Below are 20,783 nucleotides of genomic sequence, written 5' to 3'. Positions count from 1 at the left end.
TGTCTGTCTCTGCTCTGCTGTCTCACATCAGTTGAGAAAGAGCTAAAACAAACAGGCATCTGAGTCGACTGGCACCTCTTTACTCAGCACACAACAGGGAAGGTTAGAGCGATGTGTTTAGGAGCGTGATTCTGCATCAGTTCTGATTATTGTGCACCGCTGGGACACAAGAGTGTCATTATTTGCCTGTGCTGTTTTCTACGTGGCATTTTTAATTAACACATGCTTTTTGCAGATTTTTTTTCATAGATCGAGACATCATGACAGCAGTAACCCTGGAGTCAGCTACAGATGTCTAGAATAAAACATTGTAACACACTGGCAACTCATGCTTTGAGCTTTTGAGCTGATAATGAATGCCAGAAATAGTATTGGTGAGAACACGTTGCGTGTCTTGTTTCTTTGTAAAGTTTAGTCTTTGTCATGAATCTGCTTTACTGAATTTCATAATGTGAAATTGTAGAAATTTAAAAAAGATATATTACAACGATAATAAACAAGAAATTTAGGAGTAACGTACAATTCCAGTCAAACTGTTTGGTACATGTGCACTGGTGTTATCACATGATGAAACAAATCCCACACATTTTTCTTTCTCTTTTGGCAATGCATTTTATTATGAAGAATCCTACTGTACGTTCTAAGAGAGCTATATTTAGTAAATACAGGCTGCCAACACTAATTAACACACTATCTTTGCCTTTTGTCAATCTTCTGTCTCCCATCCCTTTGTCTCTTCCACTGCTCATCATTTGATGGATATCGGATGAGAAAGGTGTGAATTGCTGCTCACAGCTATGCCAGCATATTCCCCAGCTCTATTTCTCTGTCATATTTCAATTTCTTCCAAGTTCATTTTTTTCTTTTCCTCTACCTGGTTGGCAAAAGGAAATACTCAGAACTGGTGTGTCTTTTCCATTATGCATAAAGTAATTTCTTGAAAAAGAAAGAACATATTCCAAATACATTGGATGGGAATGAGTTAGTGTTTGTATAATGTTGCCAATCCTATGCACGTGTATGTGCACATATGGTAATATCCATAAACCACCATCTGCGTTAATGAGGCAGGGCTTCTGCCAGATTTTCTCACTTTTGTTCTCTCTTTCCTGGAAAAGTAACGCAATCGTACTTTAATGACCGATCATTATGGTGTAAATAATTGAAAATTGGAAAAAGTGGGTATGGATAATGGTGGGAAAAGAAAAAGGGGAGTACAGATAGAAATGTCATAATTGATCAGTGTTAAACCAAGGAAGGCTAAATCACAGCAGGATTTATGAACAAACAGACAGAGTTTGTGCAAGCAAAACCCAGGCTTCTTAATCTCTCGGTGGTCCGCAGACGAGGATGAGCAAACTGTGGGCCACATGGTGTTTTTCAGAAGAAAATTTGATTTAAAAAACATACAAATTCCATTATGATTTGTATTTTAAAGCTATTATTGATTATATTTTCATTCTTGTACATTTGATTAGTTTCAGAAAACAGGTAGAAGTGTCATCACAGAGAAACAGAGATGGAAGCGGTACTGTTGTTTATCACTGAATTGTTCTGATAATGAAACCCAAATGCAGGCCGGGACACCATTGCTCCTTGGCTCGGTGTTTGAACCTGTGTCTGTGTTTGTGTGCATGCACTGTAATCATGAGTATATAGTCCTTAGATGTAAGCCATGTCGGAGGAAAGCTTATTCTCCTTTAGCAGAGAGCAGTGGCTCTAACAGAACTGGCAAAACACCTGTGCATGGATCCAGACAATGTCGCTGCCAGGTGTGTTGAGAGGAAATTGTCAGTGTGGCAGGCTCAAGTCCAGAAACATCGAGAGGAAGAACTGGAGAGAAACTGACCAGCAGCTTGTACTAGCGTCTTTGTGCCTGAGGGATTAGCTCAATATCTGGTGTTGTACCCTATCCAATTCCTGTCTCTATTCACCGAAATTGTACTTGTTTTCTTGTTAAGTGTTGCCCCAATATGACCATTTTCTCCATCTCCCCCGGTCCGTTTATGGTCATTATGAAATCTGTTCACCTTTTTTCTCCAACTATTCACTATATAATTCCATTTGTCATCCCCCTGAGCTCTTAGTTTTAGGCAGCAGTGTCATTAAAGTTTAATTCTTGAGCAGGATTTCAATCTTATTTGTCAAGGTGGCCATGACATTCTCCATGTTAAAGCCACAGGTGGAGTATTAGCAAAGACATGTACTATAGATCGACAGGATTAGTCTTCTATAAGTCAAGAATTCACAGAACTGTTATAGTATGGTATAAAGTAAATCACTTATTGATAAGTATGTGTATTTGGATTCTGGAAAAAGAACTTCTTTGGGTGTCCTGGAGTGACTGGTACTGTGGTGTTTGTAATAGATCCTGTGGGCTTTGAGGGTTGTGCATGTGGTTTCTTCACACTGGGATTGCTTCCCACAGAAGCCATTATGTCCCATCAGTTGGTACCCGGGGAAACCAAATGAATGCCTCATACCTCTTGATATGTTATTCTGTCACTTCCTAAAAAGTTTGTTGAGGGGTCCACCAATACCACCAATACTTTGACTGTGTCTTCACATGGTTTTAACATGCTGACCTCTACTTTGTCTGTGTTTTACATTACACTTTTGTTTGTAAGACCTGATACCATTATTTGATCTTCAAGCAGCAACAGTTCAATTGACAAATGCAGCATTTGACACACAAAATGTTCCAATTTTCAAGTTTGACTGTGCCAATACATCCTGTTGTTGTAGTCGACTACTCTGACATATGAAAATGACAGATTTGCCATACTGTGACAAGTTAAGGAAAGCCATATCAATAATGAAGCGAGGAGGCTATAGATGTAGCAGCCACTGCTTTGTCAAAGAGTTCCTCAGGGTAATCAAACATTATTTTCATCAATGCTTTAACATAAAGCAACAATATTACTGCCTTTTTATATTACATTTGTTGCAGTGCTCTAACAAAGGATTTAAGTACGCTCATTAGTCAAACATTGTTGTCCAACAGCCGCCAGTTTCTTCATCAATAGCAGACAATGAGAATCAATTTACCTTCCATAAACGGCATCACCAGTGGTCGCAGAGCTTATCGGGTAATTCTGTGTTAACACAAAGCCAAGGAAGAACAGCATCAGGAGAGATCTTACAAGAGCAATTGTTGTTGTCCATCAATCTGGGAAGGGTTACAAGGGCCATTTTCAAACAATTTGGAGTCCTTTATTCTGCTGTGAAAAAGATTGTTCACAAGTGGAAACCATTCAAGACAGCTGCCAATCTTCACAGAAGTGGATGTCCAAGGAGGTGCACCCCAAGGTCAGATTGCACACTGCTCAGGGAAACTGTGAACAAAAGAAAAAAAGAAGCTACATCTCAGGCTTACCTGCTCCTGTTAGGGTGTAAAATGTTCAGGTTCAGGACAGTACAAAGAGAACAAGAATAGGTTTGGCTTGTTCAGAAGGATTGCAAAGAAAAGGCCTTTTGTTTTTAAGATGCACGGTTTAAATTTGCAAAGCTGCATCTGAACAAACCACATGCCTTGCGGAGCAGTGTAATTTAAACAGATATGACCACAGGACAGATGTTTGGTTATAATTTACAGCGCCATGTTTGGTGAAAACCAAAACACATTATCAGCACAAACACCTCATACCAACTGTCAAGCAAAATGCTGGTGGAGGGGTGAGGATGTTGACTTGTTTTGCAGTAACAGGACATGAGCACCACGAGGTCACTGAGTAGACAATCAACTTGGCTGTATACCACCGTATTTTAGAGTAATATGTGAGATCTGCCAGACAGCTAACGTCTGGTTAAAACTGTCCAAGCCATTGTCATGCAAGTAATATATGAAGTTTCTCTTCCTGAAATTTGTGGACATGAACTAACTCACACACTTGCATGATGTACTTGCTTACTTTAATGTAAGGGTCAGTATTTTTTTATGTTCTTCTATTCAATGGAATTTAAAGGATCTTAAATGTTGTGAGTGAATTTTCTTTTGTACTCAAAGATGAGCTGATTACCTTTTTTTGTTGGTCGAATGTCTGGCTAGGTGTCAGTATCATTGTGGCATCATAATGCTTCACAAAGAAAAACTTGTATAGCTAAAATCTCAAGGGAAAAAAATAATATATTTGATCTTTAATGAGATACTTTTGATAATTACATTGGATGCCTTCCTAGAAATTCCCTTAAGTCTTCAGTATAAATACGATGTGGGTCAGTATAGAAAAGGTTGTGAACTACGACTTGAGTATCTGACAGAGGGATACAAACAAAGGAATCCATTTTAGAAAATCAGTTTTTAGGTGCTCCTATATTTTTGGTCGTTTTTTATAACTTATTTTACAGTCTACTTAATCATTACAGTATTTCTGGCATAAAAATATGACCTATTTCTCTTCCGGATGAACTGACTGGCGGGATTAAGTTTAGGTAGTCCTGCTCTCCAGTGGTCGCTTGATGTCAAGAGCCAACGTGTTAGCAATTTTTTGTACTAATTTCCCACAATCATACAAGCTGCATCTTTGAACTTAAGTTTGGGTATAATCTTTGCCACAATACGTCAAAATTATGCATACAATACATTGAAAATGTGGAGTTATCATTATAATATAAAGTGTTATTTTGATATTAACACTGAAAAATGTATTTGCAATATGTCATATATCTGGCCAATAAAATTATATGTCACTGCTCAAGATGCCAATTTAGATGCTAATTTACATTCAAAGTGTTGTAGGTGACATTTTTAGCTGCAAAGTTGGAAGACAGTAGCATACACGTTTTCCTAATATTATGTAGCCGTAGTCACAGTGTATTTAGTTTTTTTTTTTTTTTTTCTTTATGACCATTTACTTCAGTTGCTTAGAGTTCAAAGTTAGGTCACAGATCTCATTGATAACAAAATAAACACTTTGCTACACCTTCCTGAATGTTCTTTGGCAGGCCTTCAAGAAAACAACCTATGTGAGCAACTTTAAACATGCATAGCTCTGTAAATGTCATGGCTTTGGTTTGAGTGTGGCCAGATGTGCCTGTTCACTGTCAGTGGTGATACTGTTGACATTTTCGTGTTGTTAATATAGGAACGCTGTGTATCGGTGCACCTCTGCATGCTCTCTCCCAAAAAAACTGTTTTCATGGCCGCACCACAAGTTTAGTTTAGTCTTCAGACCTACAAGATAAAAGGTGGAAGTGAGAACTTTCTTAATTTAACCCTTACAAAAATATTAGCTTGTAGCCTGTTGTTCAGAAAACCATGAAGGTTAATTGTTGTCAGTGAGGTATTTATTATTATTTTTTTCTACTGTGAAGAGCCCCTCCAGATGTAGCAGCATTACTTTACTGTCACTTGAGTTTGTTGATGGCTGCAAGGGATAAAAGATGAGGTGAGAAACATGTGGGAAAGGTGAATCTGCAATACAGCACAGCCTTCCTACCAAACACTAAACGTGGTAATTTTAGGTCTAGCTCTGTTTCGTCTTATTAGGGCCCGAGCACTGACAGTGCGAAGGCCCTATTGTATCTGTAGGAATTGTTTTTATCCTCGTTCTTCTTCCGACGAAATGTGGGCCTTTTTGCCCCCCTAAATGTGCCCCAAAAGTCACCAAATTTTGCATGCAAGCCAGGCCTGGCGAAAAATTTGATATATAATGGTTTGCATTAATGGGCGTGGCCTAATGGGTCAACAGCGCCCCCTAGACAACTTGGTGCCTCAAGCCCCACAATACGGTTTGACGTACATGCACGAAAATCGGTACACACCTGTATCATGTCACAACTTAAAGAAAAGTTTCTTGGCGCCATGGCCAAAACTAGGGCTGGGCGATATATCGAGATTTTAATATATATCGATATATTTTCAAACACGATATGGTACGAGACAATATCGTTTATATCGATTTAAAAAAAAAAAAAAACAATTTTTTTTTTTTTTTTTTTTTTACTTTTATTTTTTTTTTAATGATTTTTATATAGCTTATTTTGTGACAAATTGACTTGAATGTTTTATTTGAGATTTGCACAAATGTTTTGTTATTTGCACAACTGTCAACCTCAGTGGAAAAGTCTGCCTGTTACTGTCTACATTGTATTAATTGCACGGTGTATTTTAATTTAATTGTTATGCAGGAAAGGGATATTTGTTTTATTTTATTCAAGAAGCATTTTTATTCTATATATGCAGGCAGTTTATTTTTATTTCATTTGTTTTATACATGTTGATATTGTGCAGACCTCTGTTAATAAAGGAACCTATGTGACATTTGGCACGAGGCTTTGTATTAAAACTGACTGTTTTTTAAGGGTTTGCCTCAGAAAAAAATGAAGCTAACAGAGATGCTAACAGAGATGCTATGCTATAATGCTTTGGGGGAAACCCCAATTAAGGCACAGAAAAAATATCGAGATATATATCGAGTATCGCCATTTAGCTAGAAAATATCGAGATATGACTTTTGGTCCATATCGCCCAGCCCTAGCCAAAACCGAACAGGAAGTCGGCCATTTTGAATTAATCGTGTGATTTTGGCGCAATTTATACCATTTCTTCGGCCGTTAATGCGGCCCGAACCGTAACGTGCACCCAGGTGTGTTATGCATCAAAATGTGCGTCTCCATCCTGCGACAACGCGTATTACTTTTCTCAGTGAAAAGCGTTACCATGGCGACGATAGAGGCCAAAAAGCGCGCCCCCACTTCATCTGATTGGTCCATATTTGATAGTTCCTACTTTCTGCCATAACTTTTGAATGGTTTGACATAGAGAGTCGTGGGTGTTGTCATCGGACTCCGTTTTGAGTCCTTGAACATAATTTGTGCAAATTAGCCCCGTCCCTTCTTCTGATTGGTCGATATGTGATAGTTCCTATTTTCTGCAATAACTTCTGAATGGTTTGACAAAAAGACTCATGGGTGGTGTTATCGGACATGGTTTTGAGTCCTTGACTTTTTGGTGAAAATTGCACGCGCAAGGGCCCGTTCATCGCTGCTTGCAGCTTTATTTTATTCTTGTCTTTACTGTTGTCTGTGTTTGGTCACTATCCAGTGAATTAAAGTGCTGCTCAGTAAAAACTCACTGAAAGCTAAAATTCTAATGTAACATTATTTCATCACCTCTTTTTCCAATAATGCTGAAATGTCAATATGGATTTTTAATGATTCTCAAGTTATTACACACATCAAGGCTCACTGTGGTAGCATTTTCCTTTAATTGAATAATATGTACAGTATACAGTATTGTACTGTGAATCTGTGCCATTACTGTGTAACAGCGTAATTGCCACAGACTGATTATTTTCTCATAATTGTTGGATTCCTTTCCACTAAAAACAGAAAAATCTTATTTCCAGCACCATTTCTATTCTTTATTTGCTACTAGCTTTGTAAATCAAGGTGCTTAACGCCTTCTGTTCATGAACATTAATGCAATGGATTTAGTTGGAAAGCCAACGGCACAACATCTGTGGGCACTCTTTGTTTGCAAGCCTGATAGGTTTAAGGTGGTGATTTGTAGGATTTGCAGAAAAAAGGTGGTATTTCAAAGAGTAAAAACCTTCATCATCCCAACTTAGTAGTAAATGAACACCAACGGTAAATCAAATTAACATTAGTTAATTGTTTTCCAAGACCTGTTTTATGATTTTGACAACAGCATGTGTTTTCCCAGAAACACGTAATAAAGACCAGCTTACAAGTCTGAGCTTTCAGTGGATCTGTGTGAACTGTGAACTCAGGGCGTGTTAGGCTTCGGTGTGTAACCCAGTGTGTGAAAACAAGTACATGTTTGTTTTGCATTCCCCTCCCTCAGACCCCTGCCAGCTCATGAAATATAAATGAGGACCTGTGTGGGTCCTTACGTGTGTTAATGTGTCCACTTCTTTCTGCACATGGACCAATCCACCACTCTGTTAGATCTTTAACACGAGCACAGGTCTCTGTCCAGGCTTAGGCCTCGTTTACACGTAGCAAAAACTGAGGCGTTTTCATGCGTTTTGGCCGTTCGTTTACACGAAAACGCAGCTCAAAGCCCCCAAAAACGATCATTTCTGAAAACGCCGGCCAAAGTGGAGATTTTCAAAAACTCAGTTTTCACGTTTGCGTCTAAACAGAGGAAAACGGAGGAAAACGGAGGAAAACGGAGATTTAGGCTCAGAACGTCACAGAAACATCACCAGCATCATTTGTGCGACCTGTGTTTACAATTTGTTTGGCCACCGTCAATATTTTCTTGTATTTTATATTCTGAAGTCACACTTAAAACGTAAGGCCCCGTCCACACGTAGCTGGGTATTTTTAAAACCGAATATTTCCCCCCCTCCGTTTATAAAATAATTTGTATCCACATTGCATCGTTTTATAAAAAAAAACCCTTCCACACATAAACGAAGATCTGCTTTTTCGACCACATTCATAAGCATTCTAAACCTGTAGATCATCTGCGCCTCCCGGGGAAGCTGCACCTCCGCGGCTCGCAGCTTCCCCGGGAGGCGCATCTCCTTCTCTGTAAGCCGCAGTTAACAAGCCCGAGTCCCCCATGTCCCGGCCGCCACGGAGCTGCCGCGTTAATATCTTAATATCTTCGGTTTAGCAGATACCCGGCTACGTGTGGACAGGGTCTAACTCCACTTCTCTGTAACTCCAAACGAAAGACTCTCGTTCAGTCTTGGAAGTAACTGGCAGTCAAGGCTGATTTATGGTTCCGCGTTACACCAACGCAGAGCCTACGGCGTAGGGTATGCGGCGACGCGCTCCGTACTGCCCCCTGCAGGTTTGGCTGCTCATAGCACCTTAACAGCGTTTTCATGGCGCTTCGTGTAAACGAGGATTTTTTTTGAAAACGTAGAGGGGGAAATATCCGTTTTTGTAAATACCCGGCTACGTGTAAACGTGGCCTTAGATGACTGTTTGTGTGCATTGACAGTGGAGGTCTTGTTGGTCGGCCTTCCTTTGTGCTCAGTTAAACATCTGCAGATGATCCAGAATGCAGCAGCACGTCTGGTCTTCACCAACCCAAGAGAGCTCATGTCACTCCCCTGCACTGGCTTCCAGTTGCAGCGCGCATCAAGTTCAAAGCTCTGCTTTTGGCTACCAAAAAATGACCCAAACGGCTCCTGCCTACCTTCACTGCTTCATCCAGAGCTACACTCCCTCTCGACACCTACGCTCAGCCAGTGAAAGACGCCTGGTGCTTCCACCACAACGTGGCGTGAAATCAGTACAGTAACTTGACTCTTCTCCTCCATTGTTCCCCGATGGTGGAACAACCTACCAAACTCTGTCCGATCTGCTGGGTCTGCACCTACTTTTAAGAGCAAGCTAAAGACTCAGCCCTTTAAGGAGCACTTCTGTATTGAGTAAACTTCTCTGCTCATCAGAAATAGTTAGAAGATCCAGCTCTTTGCAGGACTCAGCACTGAGTAAGTTACATGCACTTATGTCAAGATGATGGCATGATGGTGTCTTCTTAGATGTAGCTTTCTTGTATAAAGGGACTGTTGGGTTGGGCGAGAAAAAAAATAATTCTAGCCCTGGCATGGCAGCACCTGTGTCCAACTGGACTCTCAGTAGTCTGACCAGCACTGATCCAGCTGGACCCTCCTACAGTATGTGATTTCTCTCAGATGTAAATGGCTTTGGATAAAAGTGTCTGCTAAATGACAGTAGTAGTAGTAGTAGTAGTAGTAGTAGTAGTAGTAGTAGTAGTGGTAGTGGTGGTGGTGGTGGTGGTGGTGGTGGTGGTGGTGGTGGTGGTGGTGGTGGTGGTGGTGGTGGTGGTGGTGGTGGTGGTAGTAGTAGTAGTAGTAGTAGGGAAAGAAACAAAGGGTGAAGATGAGCTCTGCAGATTAAACGGTCCCAGGCTGAGTACGTTTGGGATTGTTGCTGAGTAGAATCTTGGTGGCCATGCTGTCTTTCAATCCACTGTCTCTCTATATCTTTTCTGCCATGTTTTGCAAGCATTTTCTCAGATTTTTCATGTATTTAGTAAATTGACAATTTTTTCATTGCTGTGTTTTTTTACAGGTACTGGGGAAGCAGTCTTGCAATTTCCCCTTGACACAACTTCCTGTAGCTGTTGCAGTGATCAAACTTTCATCTGTCTCTCCTCCGGTCTGTTTTTCTATCCGCTAGGAAACAACTTCTTTAGAGTGGTGGCCAGAGTGAGAGGGGAGCACATGTGGAGCAGAAACGGCGTACCATCAACATCCTGACGAGTAACCTTGCCTCTGCACTCCACCACGCGACTGCCAACTCCAGAAGTGGGCGTCAGCAGGAAGGAAACAAGTGGTGACTCCTCCTGCAGGCATGGTAATATATACTCATTGCTGATATGTGCTAGAGGTTACCATGTGGGTGGGCTGGTGTGGATTATCCACAATGGAGGGATAACTCCTCCAGACAAAGGAGTGCAAGAGTTCAATCTGATAAATTGTCCTAGACAAGACAACAGAAAATGTGTCTTTTAGTGAGAGGTAGATAATTGATAAAAGCTTGTTCGGAGTAGGTAGGGGGAAGAAAGCCATCCATCGGTAGGGAGAGCACAGGATAATGGAAGAGACATGAAGTTAAGAAAAGGAAGAAGGACAGTGGTCATTAACAGAAAGGAGAATAAAAGCATGATTTAACTACAAATGTTTCCTTTTTTCAGTATACAGAGATTAAAGTTCTCCGTACTGCGTACGGATTTCCGTCCTGGGGATTTTTTGGGGATATTTTTTTATGAGATCAGCGCAAATACGACAAAAAATATGAACACCGGGGTGTCTGTAGCGCCGCGGTGACTTGTCGAACGGCGCCCACTGCAGTCAATCAGCTGTTGGCTGTGCACACACAGTAAAGTTCTCCTCTGGTTTTAGATGCACGTAACCTGACACCTAATAACTCAGCCTAGGCTGAGTTATGGTTCTGCGTCAAAACGACGCCGTGCCTACGCATGTGGTTTGCGTCAACGTGTTTTTGATTGTTATTTTATTCTGCATGTAAAGCACCATGTGTTGCAATTATACAGGCATCAGAATCTTCCGCGGATCCGCGGATTTTGGTCTCAGCAAAAAATTTCCGCGGAACGGGGAAAAAAAAAAAAAAAAAATTCCCCAAACAACGGACCAGGCCAGAAAAGAAAAACATAATATGCAAAAAATAAGCGACGTATCTATCCATTCATTCAGAAATAAAAAATCATTTCCATTTGGGAGCTTCTGTGCGGCGCTGAATATGCAATGCAGTGTTTTGCGGTGTGCTTCTCATTGAAATGACTGGAGGCAACACGTTGCGGCAGTGAGCAGAGCCGGCAGGGAAAAAAAGTCAACAGTGCCGCGTGTCCGTGTGTAACCTAAATCTACCATGGCTTCAGTGTTAGGGCTCGGCCAGGTGGGGCTTTATAAATATATGGGCTGCCTTTATAAATGTATTAAATATATGAGCGCGGAGTCGGCGTGGCGAGGAGCTGCGCGCGCACCGGCCGACAGTGGAGTCGCGCTGTGAAGCCTGAATTATGGTTCTGCGTTAAATCGACGCGTAGGTTACGCGGCGACGCGCGCCGTACGGCCGCGTACCCTACGCCGGGTCTGCGTTGGTGTAACGCGGGACCATAAATCAGACTTAAGTCCCTTTAGGCTAATACTGTGAGAAATAACCTCTCATAATAGCGGTGTACAGTTAATAAATGTAATAAATGCTCCTACTGCCGTTTCTGCTGGCTACTGAGTCCCGTAAGTGGCGAGTGAGTTTTAACTCCTTAATTACTAAGGTGCATCCCTAGTTTTTTCGGTGGGAAAGGGGGATTCTGGCCATTGTAGAAGTTTAAGATATAATTATCTTCATTTCAAGATTTATTCATGCATGAAGAATTACCCATGATGATGAATGCGTGTTATTATGTTATCAAAATGCCTCATTCTTTGCAAAAATTCAGATTTTTTGTGTGTATTTTTGTGTGTATTCTTGCGCCGTGTGCTCTGCGTTGGTGTGACGCAGAACCATAACTCAGCGCTAGACCTCGTCGCATGTCGGTGTGCCGCAATGTAAACACTGCGGAGCTACAAGCCTACGTTGCATTACGAATGTGACGCGCTGTGAGCTTGTATATCTGCATTTTAATTTCAGATGCTTTGTTCAAAGTTATGTAGCGGGTCTGTAGTGCAGTGCCTCGTTTAGAACCCCCTGTCATTATTACATAAAAAGTATCTACTAGCACGGATTTTGCCACTGGATTAAAAAATGAACTGGAATGGATTATAAATTTACGTTTTCAACCGCAACGGGGGGGGGTCTGAAAACTTTCCGTCCTGGGATTTTTTTTTTGCTTTAATCCCTGAGTATATTTTTTAGGCTTTGTGAGTTGTTTTTTTCTTATACTCTCATATGGCAAGATCACTCAAAATGTTGTTTGCAAATATTTGCGTATATATGTTGAAAAACTAAGCATGTATGGTAGTGGTGTAACAATCTGTCAATCTATTTTGGTGCATTTATTTAATGACAAACGCACCAATAGAGATGATACAAAATGAAAAATATCAATTTTACATCAATGCATGTAATCCTCATCAATACATCTTATCAAGTGACCTCTTTTCTAAAGGAAATATAGTTTTTTATTGAACTCCATCCATTCATCCATTTTCCGCCGCTTATCCGTTCCCGGGTCGCGGGGGCAGCAGCCTCAGAAGGGATGCCCAGACTTCCTTCACCCCAGACACTTCCTCCAGCTCTTCCGGGGGGAGTCCGAGGCGTTCCCAGGCCAGCCGAGAGACATAGTCTCCAGCGTGTCCTGGGTCTTCCCCGGGGTCTCCTCCCGGTGGGACATGCCTGGAACACCTCCCTAGGGAGGAGGGACATGCCTGGAACACCTCCCTAGGGAGGCGTCCAGGAGGATCCGATACAGATGCCCAACTCACCTCAGCTGACTCCTCTCAATGTGAAGGAGCAGCGGCTCGACTCCGAGCTCCTCCCGGGTAACCGAACTCCTCACCCTATCTCTAAGGGAGCGTCCAGCCACCCTGCGGAGGAAACTCATCTTGGCCGCTTGTATCCCCGATCTTGTCCTTTCGGTCACTACCCAAAGTTCATGACCATAGGTGAGGGTAGGAGCGTAGATTGACCGGTAAATCGAGAGCTTCGCCTTTCGAATCAGCTCCCTCTTCACCCCGACGGTCCAGTACATCGACCGCATAACTGCGGATGCTGCACCGATCAGTCTGTCAATCTCACGCTCCATCGTTCCCTCACTCGTGAACAAGATCCTAAGATACTTGAACTCTTCCACCTGAGGCAGGACTTCTCCACCCCTTTTTTATTGAACTGTCTAGTTAAATTTAGTTACTCACCATGTTTAATATAAATGGAAGTAATTGTGTTCAATCATCATCATCAGTCGCTATCTCTTCAATCGAATCGAATCAAAATCGTATCGTTTTAGACTTTGTCATATCAGCAAATACTGACTCGCCATCCACTGAATTGTTGTAATTTGGTATTGTGATGAAACTTATGGGCTACACCATATTGTACAGGGGATCGTCCTTTATCTACATTTTTTTATGTGCGTAGAGACTGACTTATTCACTGTAGAAATTCGGTTTGTTCCTTACATTGGCAGCAGAGGAAGTTCACAGGATGAAGACAATGCTCTAAAAGAACCACTATATGAAGATGGTTCAAAAGATCAAAGACAGTATTGGAACGAGAGAATGACAAGAGGGAGCAGATAAGACCTTAAAAGCATGAATGATGGACAGTAGCCTGAAAGATGAAAAGCAAAAAGAATGTTGAAACCAGCAAAAAAGTGCAAAGTGGAGAAATGGGTAGAGAAGGGATGTTAAGAGCGGCGAAAGGTAGAGGTAAAGCATGAGCGAGAAGAGGGATTGATTAATGGTCTTGGCCTGTGACAGTGGGAGCTGCTTCCCTCAGGGGGGGAGCTGAGCACAAGATGAATTATTAAAAAACTGGAACAAGAGGAGGGAGGAGAAAAAATGGGTATAAAAAGTAAGTGAAAGAGTGGTGTGTAGGGGAGCATGGAAGAGTGGACAAAAAGAATGAAAAGGAACAGGGGATAAGGAGGAGAAAAATGCATGACCGAAAGAAAACAAGCCTTTAAGTGAAGCTGCTGAGGTCGGATATTACAGAAAAGGGAAACATGCCTGAGTTTATAAATAACCATGGGTAATAAGAGCAGTGCATGCCCATGTTGCAAACAGTACTGTGTTTAATTTTGACTTGGTGCACCAAATACTGATCTTGGCAAGATAGTCCAAATGTAAACCACACAATAGAGCAAAGAGCTTCCTACCACTGATACCTCTGGGTGTTTAATGAATAGACATCCCCACATTTTTTGCCTCTATTCATTTTTTAGCACCTACACAAGTGTTCTATTGTTTTTAATGTCTACCTTGTTGTGTAGCTATGTCCTTGTACCTACTGTACATCATTAGTGTAATCCATTCTGTCTGAGACAATGAAGAAGCTTGGGAATTATAATTAAACTTAAGTAAACATATTGAAACAGATATTAAAAAAATATTTCATTCAGTGTAAAAACTGAGTGATATTTTTACTGTATTAAATTGAATCTTCATTGAGAGGTATACCCCAAGAACCTGGGAGCTGCTAACATCATTTTTGCTGTTGTTTTTAGACATTTTTCTTTTTCATCCTGGCATGATTCAGGCTTCGGTCAACAGTTCTGTAATAATAGCTTCATAAAGGGGGTTGGGGACAGTTCTAAGCAGCTTGTCCATACCTGTCATTAAAATGCTTCTCATATATATGTCACACATCGTATGAACATCAGTAAAAGTGTACCACACTGAACAAAAGGCTGAAAATATGATTTCTTCTAACAATAAACACAGCAAGTACCATTAAAGAGTGATTCCCAGGACCAAGAGGGGAAGCCTGGAGATCTAGCTACGCTCTCAGCTGCCTTGTTCACTCTAACTGCAGTAATTAATTTATAGAGGAGATTTTCAATGACTGAAACGTTTCTGTGATGAACACCCTTCAAAGTAGAAACATGGTTCAAATGTTAAAACGACCAGCTCAGTGGTGCATACTGTGGCTTTTCTGACAAAAATCTACAATGTATCCACGAAAAATTTAAATAAATGTATAAATTGTGATGAGCCAGAGCAGAATGATATTTCTCAGTAAACTTAAAAAGTAAATGTTTTCCGTTGCCTGCTCTAAATCACAGAACAGAGACTTAACTCAGCAGGCCTCAATTTTTCATGAAGATGGAGGAAACGTTGTCTTATTTCTTACAATGTAAATCTAAGGAAAGAGACTTATCTTTTTTCTTTTTTTGGCTAGAAGCCTCAAAATGAGAGAGTTGCTCCTCAGCCATATAATCCAATACAAAATCAGCGCACGATGTTCAAAGAGATCTATAACGTATGTACTATTCACAATGGACTAAAATCACATTTGAACCTGCAGTAATTCTAAAATTACATCCCAACATCTGTATTTAGTCCCATGCATTCATGCTGGATGAGCAAAGTCTGCATTTTACCGTGATTTACAGACTTTGAAGTAACGACGAGTCCTTGCATTTTACAAAGCAATTAGCTTTTATTTAACATTAAATCTGAATATCGAGTTAAAAGCATCAGATGCATCAGACACTTAAGAGCTAGGTTTCAGTGATTACACATCACGTATTGACAAGTGACAGAATCGGAAAATGCCATATCGGCCTGTTTTAAATGTAACAAATAACAGACATGGCACATTCAGACGGGACGTCATCCGTGATAATTACAAATTACTGCAAATTACTACTTCTTCAGAGAGAGAGACTCTCTGAAGAAGGCGGAAGTTTTGCCGAAACTGTCAGAAAAGTTTGAAGATAAGACCTCGGCTCCTTGTCTGAACAAAAGAAAACCACAAAGCTTAATCTGAACAGCTCCAGTCCCCTCCATAACACAGAAACGCTGACCCCCCCATGGTAGCTGATTCTGGACTACTCATTAGTCTTATCCTCCTTGACCTGAGTGCAGCCTTTGACACCATTTGTCATATCACCCTCCTCAATAGATTATCCTCCTTAGTATCATTCATGCTCCACTAGACGGGTTTACATCCTATCTCTTAGCCTGCACTCTTTCCATATTAAAAATCTTTTCACATGATGTATATGTATATATATATATATATATATATATATATATATATATATATATATATATATATATATATATATATATATATATACACACATATGTGTGTGTCCAGCCCCCTTTGCAGAAATTAAGCTGTGCACTTTTGTTTTTGGAGACTGATTTATAGACTTGACTGATTACAGCAGGTTTAAGATGAACTTCATTCCCACTGAGACAAGGCAATCTGGGAATAGTGATGCCATGCACTACATAATTCTCTGTATTTGGGTTTGTAGGTTACTCTGTATCATATTTGATCTCATTCTTATCAGGACAGTTCAGGTCTTTGTTACTCACAGTCCTTCTGATATTGTCCATGAGTGTGTGTGTTGTCTTTTTTGTATGTTACGAAGTAAATGTTCTCTGCTGTCGCGTGTATCTCTGTGTGATGACATGCATATGTGTCAATTTGAAAGACAGCTAGAAAGAGAGCGCACAATAAAAACCGATAGCTGAGTGTGGCAGGGCTAGCAGAGTGCAGATAAATCACAGGGATGAATTTTTAATGCAATCCCCCTGAGGCTGCTGGATGTTGCAGAGAAGGCAGTGAATTGCTTTTTTCAGTGTCGCTGGTCCTGTCACCGAAGCCTATTTTAGATGGCTTTTTGAATTTTCTTTTCTTTTTCAAGTCTGCGTGGCTTCTTTTCTTTTTGTTGTGGAGTTGTGATACATCCTCACGCAACACATCTAAAATAGTCTGCTGGATATTTATATTTGATTAGAAGTTTCTTGTTTCTGGTTGGTCTCGTCTGCATTTCAAGAAACAAATCTTTTCACTGTTGCTCCCTAAAAATAATACAATTTCTCATCTCTGTATCCCTTCCCTTCAAATTCTCTCTTTACAATGTCAGTGAATATGATAGCACTTTTGACACATGACTTATTTAGAGTAAAAGCACACTTTGTGATGCCCACTGCCTAACACACAGTGAATATGCTACGTAGTATTTATAAGTTGAAATATAATGAGCATTTAATTAATCTCTAGCAAAGACAAGGGTAGAGAGTAACCCTTCCTGCCACAACCGATATTGCTCCAGCAAGTCCTTGGCATTGGGTCACGTAATTTATAGCAGATGGCTCCAGAGAGACAGGATGAGACAAGAGGAGCCTGGAGGAGACCGACAGGAAAGGAGATGAAAGTCATTGGATTCTACTGCACCTCAGTAAAGTAGCTGCTGGTGACAGCATGCGTGTCTCTCCATAACACCTTGAACTGAAGTGGTTTTACATCAGAGCATTAAACACAGATGTGGAGGTGATGGAAATAATGGATGAGAAGGTTTGTAATAGATGCTCTGTATAATTTTATTGATTTAATTCTCATCTTTGATTATCATGTGTGATGCATGTTTAATTTTAAGGTTTTTTACCCAGATGTGCGCTGTGTTTTCTTGCACAGGAGTGTGTGAACCTCAGAGCACTGTGAGTTGTAAATGCTGTGTAATGTAGTTATGTAACATGGGCTTGCCTTCTGGTAGGTTTCACTGGAGCATGAAATGGAACATAATTAGAACTTGTGTGGTCTAAAAACAGCACGCAGATTTGCTATATGAAGGTAAATGTATACACACGTGCACAAAGTGTAGTATGTGTGTGTGTGTGTGTGTTTGTTTTCAGTCTAATATGTACATGTATTTATGATTGAATGGGAAGAATATCAGGCAAATCCATTTGACTTTACACAAACTCATCAGTCACTCTGATTTTTGGATATTTGTCAGGATTATAGGCTTTTTTACGGCATGTTCAGCTATATGTGTAAACTGTGACCTGGCTATTTAGGTACAATGCCAAACCACTGGCTTATATCTAGGCTTTAATTTCACAATGCACTTAGAAATTATAATACGGCACTAAATAGTAATGTAGGTTAAATACGTTTCTCAGGGTTATTATAGGTAGTTTCAATTTAAAATGGGGTTTCCTTTCTAAAACATTCTTAGAAATGATAAAGAATGTTGATAAATAAAAAGAAATAATAATTTAGACAAGACTGTACTTTAAGACGTTAGTTAGAAACTGCTTTTTGTTGAAGGTTACTGTTGATAAAGGTTTATTTAAAAGTAAAAGGGTCAGCTCATGAAACATTTGAACAATGCTAAGGAGTTTTTCATATTGAAATATGTTGTGGAAAAACCCATTAAATGCTCTTCAATATGTTCTTTCAAACTAGGTGAATAACTGGACTGAAACTGAGTGTCTAAGTTACCAAGAGTAAGACTTGAGAGATGATCCAGTTGCAGTTGCATGCAAAAGGGTCAAAACATACATGAGGTGTCTCGATGCAGAATGACAATGAAACAAAGGAAGCATAATGATTTTAAGGCACAATGATTATTCATTCTTATGATTCGAGTAGACATAAACATCTTTAAGGTCAGTGCTAATCTTTTTTGAGCAGACTACTAGTCTGTACACTCTTGGGCCTACGCTATATTTTGCTGCTCTCAGCAGTTTTGGTTTAATCAAGTGGCCAAAAGGTAAAATTTTCCATCAGAAAATACCTGTTTTAATTTAATTTTGAAGGAATATTTGATTATTTTTAGGAAGGGTTACATAGTTTTCGCAGTCTCCTCTTCCTATTATCAGCAAAAAACTACCTGAGCAATGTTGCAATCGCGCTGCAGTCGTCTCTTTGCACTGTGTATATTTACAGGACTACAGTATATAACACATCAACAGCAATGAACTAGCTCAAAAAGCTACATGCATCATGGGAGGAACAAGTGAAGTACTTAACAAAGTTACGACAGAAGAGAAACAAGAGTCACCAAAGAGGAGATGAAGCAAGAGTAAATCTCATAGTGTCATAGCGACTTAACCTCAGCACCAGTAGGCGAACCCTTGGTGCTAAAAGTGGCAAAAGTTCCTTCTTCTCACTTTAAGAGTTTTTTTTTTTTCGTTTTTTTTTGAGGGGTCGCTCTGCTCCAATGGATGAAAAATAATTCTGGAGTTAAATTATTTTCATCCATTGGAGCAGAAGACAGGAGCAATCAGATGAATTTACCAGCTTTGAACAAATTCTTTACCTTGCAAGAATATTGTATGCACTCCCCTAGGTTTGAACATTTTGAACAAAGATAATAACATACTTCATTGTTTTAACTGCTTTGATATATCGGCAGCCTGTGTTGACATAAGACTGTCTGACCAAAACACGAACTGAGACACTGAAACATTAACTTTAACACTATGAAACACCTGAAGTCTGCTTTCTGAACTTTTTAACTTGGCCACAAGCTAATGTTGATGCTGGCGGATGTTAAAGGCAAACCGGTTGACAAATTCTGTGATTCAATCTCCATGCATGATTTAATTTGCTCTCATTCATCTGCTCACATGTCTACAGAATGAGCTATATTAAATGTACATAACAAATAAAAATCTAACATAATCTCTGCAATGAGTCTTGAACCTGCAGACATAGTAACGCACCTATCTTGTCACTTATCTAAATGTATGCAGCATGAACTTACCACACAGCAGCTTAGAGGGTTTGATTCTTGTCTGTAGGTCCAGCTTAACTGCTGTGATTTACACAGCGATCAGAGCAGCTGTGCAACAACTCCCCCATGGTTGAGAGGCTCAGACTTACATACATGCATTCGTAGGCACCATCCTGCCTTGCAAAGTGGTTTATGGCTGCAGAAGCTCCCATTAGTAACAGCTCATAAAACCAATGACTGGTGCTCTGTTAAACACTGCTCTGAGGAGACACGAGTACGAGACTCATTCTGGACTGTGAATACACATATACTGTATACACTTGCCGTTTTTCATTTTACTGCGCAGAACTTTTAAATTACATTCACATTTTTCATTTTTAAAACAGGCCATGGTTACTGCAATGAATCTTTTTGTATGTGTCTGTTATTTATTTATTCATTTATTTATTTATTGTCACAACTTCATTTCATTCAGCCATCTAACAAACTCTCTGCTTTCTTCAAGAAGAAAACTCAATTAAAAGGATGTTTTTGTCAAATCAAAAAAACAGTGACGGTGGCGCAGTGGTTTAAGCAGCGGCTCATATACTGAGGCTACAGTCCTCCTCCTGCAGCGGTCGCGCGTTCGACTCCAGCCCGCGCACCTTTGCTGCGTGTCTTCCCCGTTCTCTCTCTACCCCTTTCCAGTCTGCATCTCAATAAAGGGCCACTAGAGCCCAAAAAAATCTTAAAAAAAAAAAAAAAAGTAAGGTAGTTTGATACTTTTGACCGTGAATCGGTAGATCAAGAATTTTTTTTGTAAAAGCCATTTTTAGGTACAATATTTTAGGTTACGAAAAAAACACCATGTTTGTATTGGTGAACCAAGTAAAAACATGATAAAGGCACTTTCAAAGATTTCAATAGCATTATATCCTTTCGGAGTATCTATATTCATCCCATGTCTCTCCAGTTAGTCTTGACAAAGTGCTGGAGAATCACACTTGAGCCTCAGTGGGAATGGAGTGTGTAACTCCGAATGTTCTTGCAAAGCTCTACATACTGAGCTACACGGGCTATGAGGCTGCAATTATTGTGCAGCGTTTGTTCTCCAAGCTGGTAATAGCTTTATCTCGCTCACTCTACTGAAAGAGTATGTCACCAGTTCAATTAGGATTGAGATGGAGTGTGCATT

At 40.2% G+C, this 20,783-nt stretch overlaps 1 protein-coding gene across 3 annotated transcripts in view; it reads left to right on the top strand.

Annotated features, from left to right (window-relative positions):
- The window catches only part of strbp (spermatid perinuclear RNA binding protein), a 120,258-nt gene that overhangs the window by 52,029 nt on the left and 47,446 nt on the right, over nucleotides 1–20,783 (top strand). For all 3 annotated transcript variants that reach the window (XM_061734292.1, XM_061734293.1, XM_061734294.1), the window contains one exon: nucleotides 10,129–10,305. In XM_061734292.1, the coding sequence (XP_061590276.1) occupies nucleotides 10,303–10,305 (3 nt within the window). In that variant the 5' untranslated portion in view covers nucleotides 10,129–10,302. The remainder of the gene's footprint in view (nucleotides 1–10,128; nucleotides 10,306–20,783) is intronic.

The sequence above is a fragment of the Cololabis saira genome, chromosome 11 (genome assembly GCF_033807715.1).
Source record: "Cololabis saira isolate AMF1-May2022 chromosome 11, fColSai1.1, whole genome shotgun sequence".
Classification (NCBI taxonomy): Eukaryota; Metazoa; Chordata; class Actinopteri; order Beloniformes; family Belonidae; genus Cololabis; species Cololabis saira.
The sequence above is the reverse complement of the archived record's forward strand: the minus strand, read 5'-3'. Positions and strand labels throughout refer to the sequence as shown.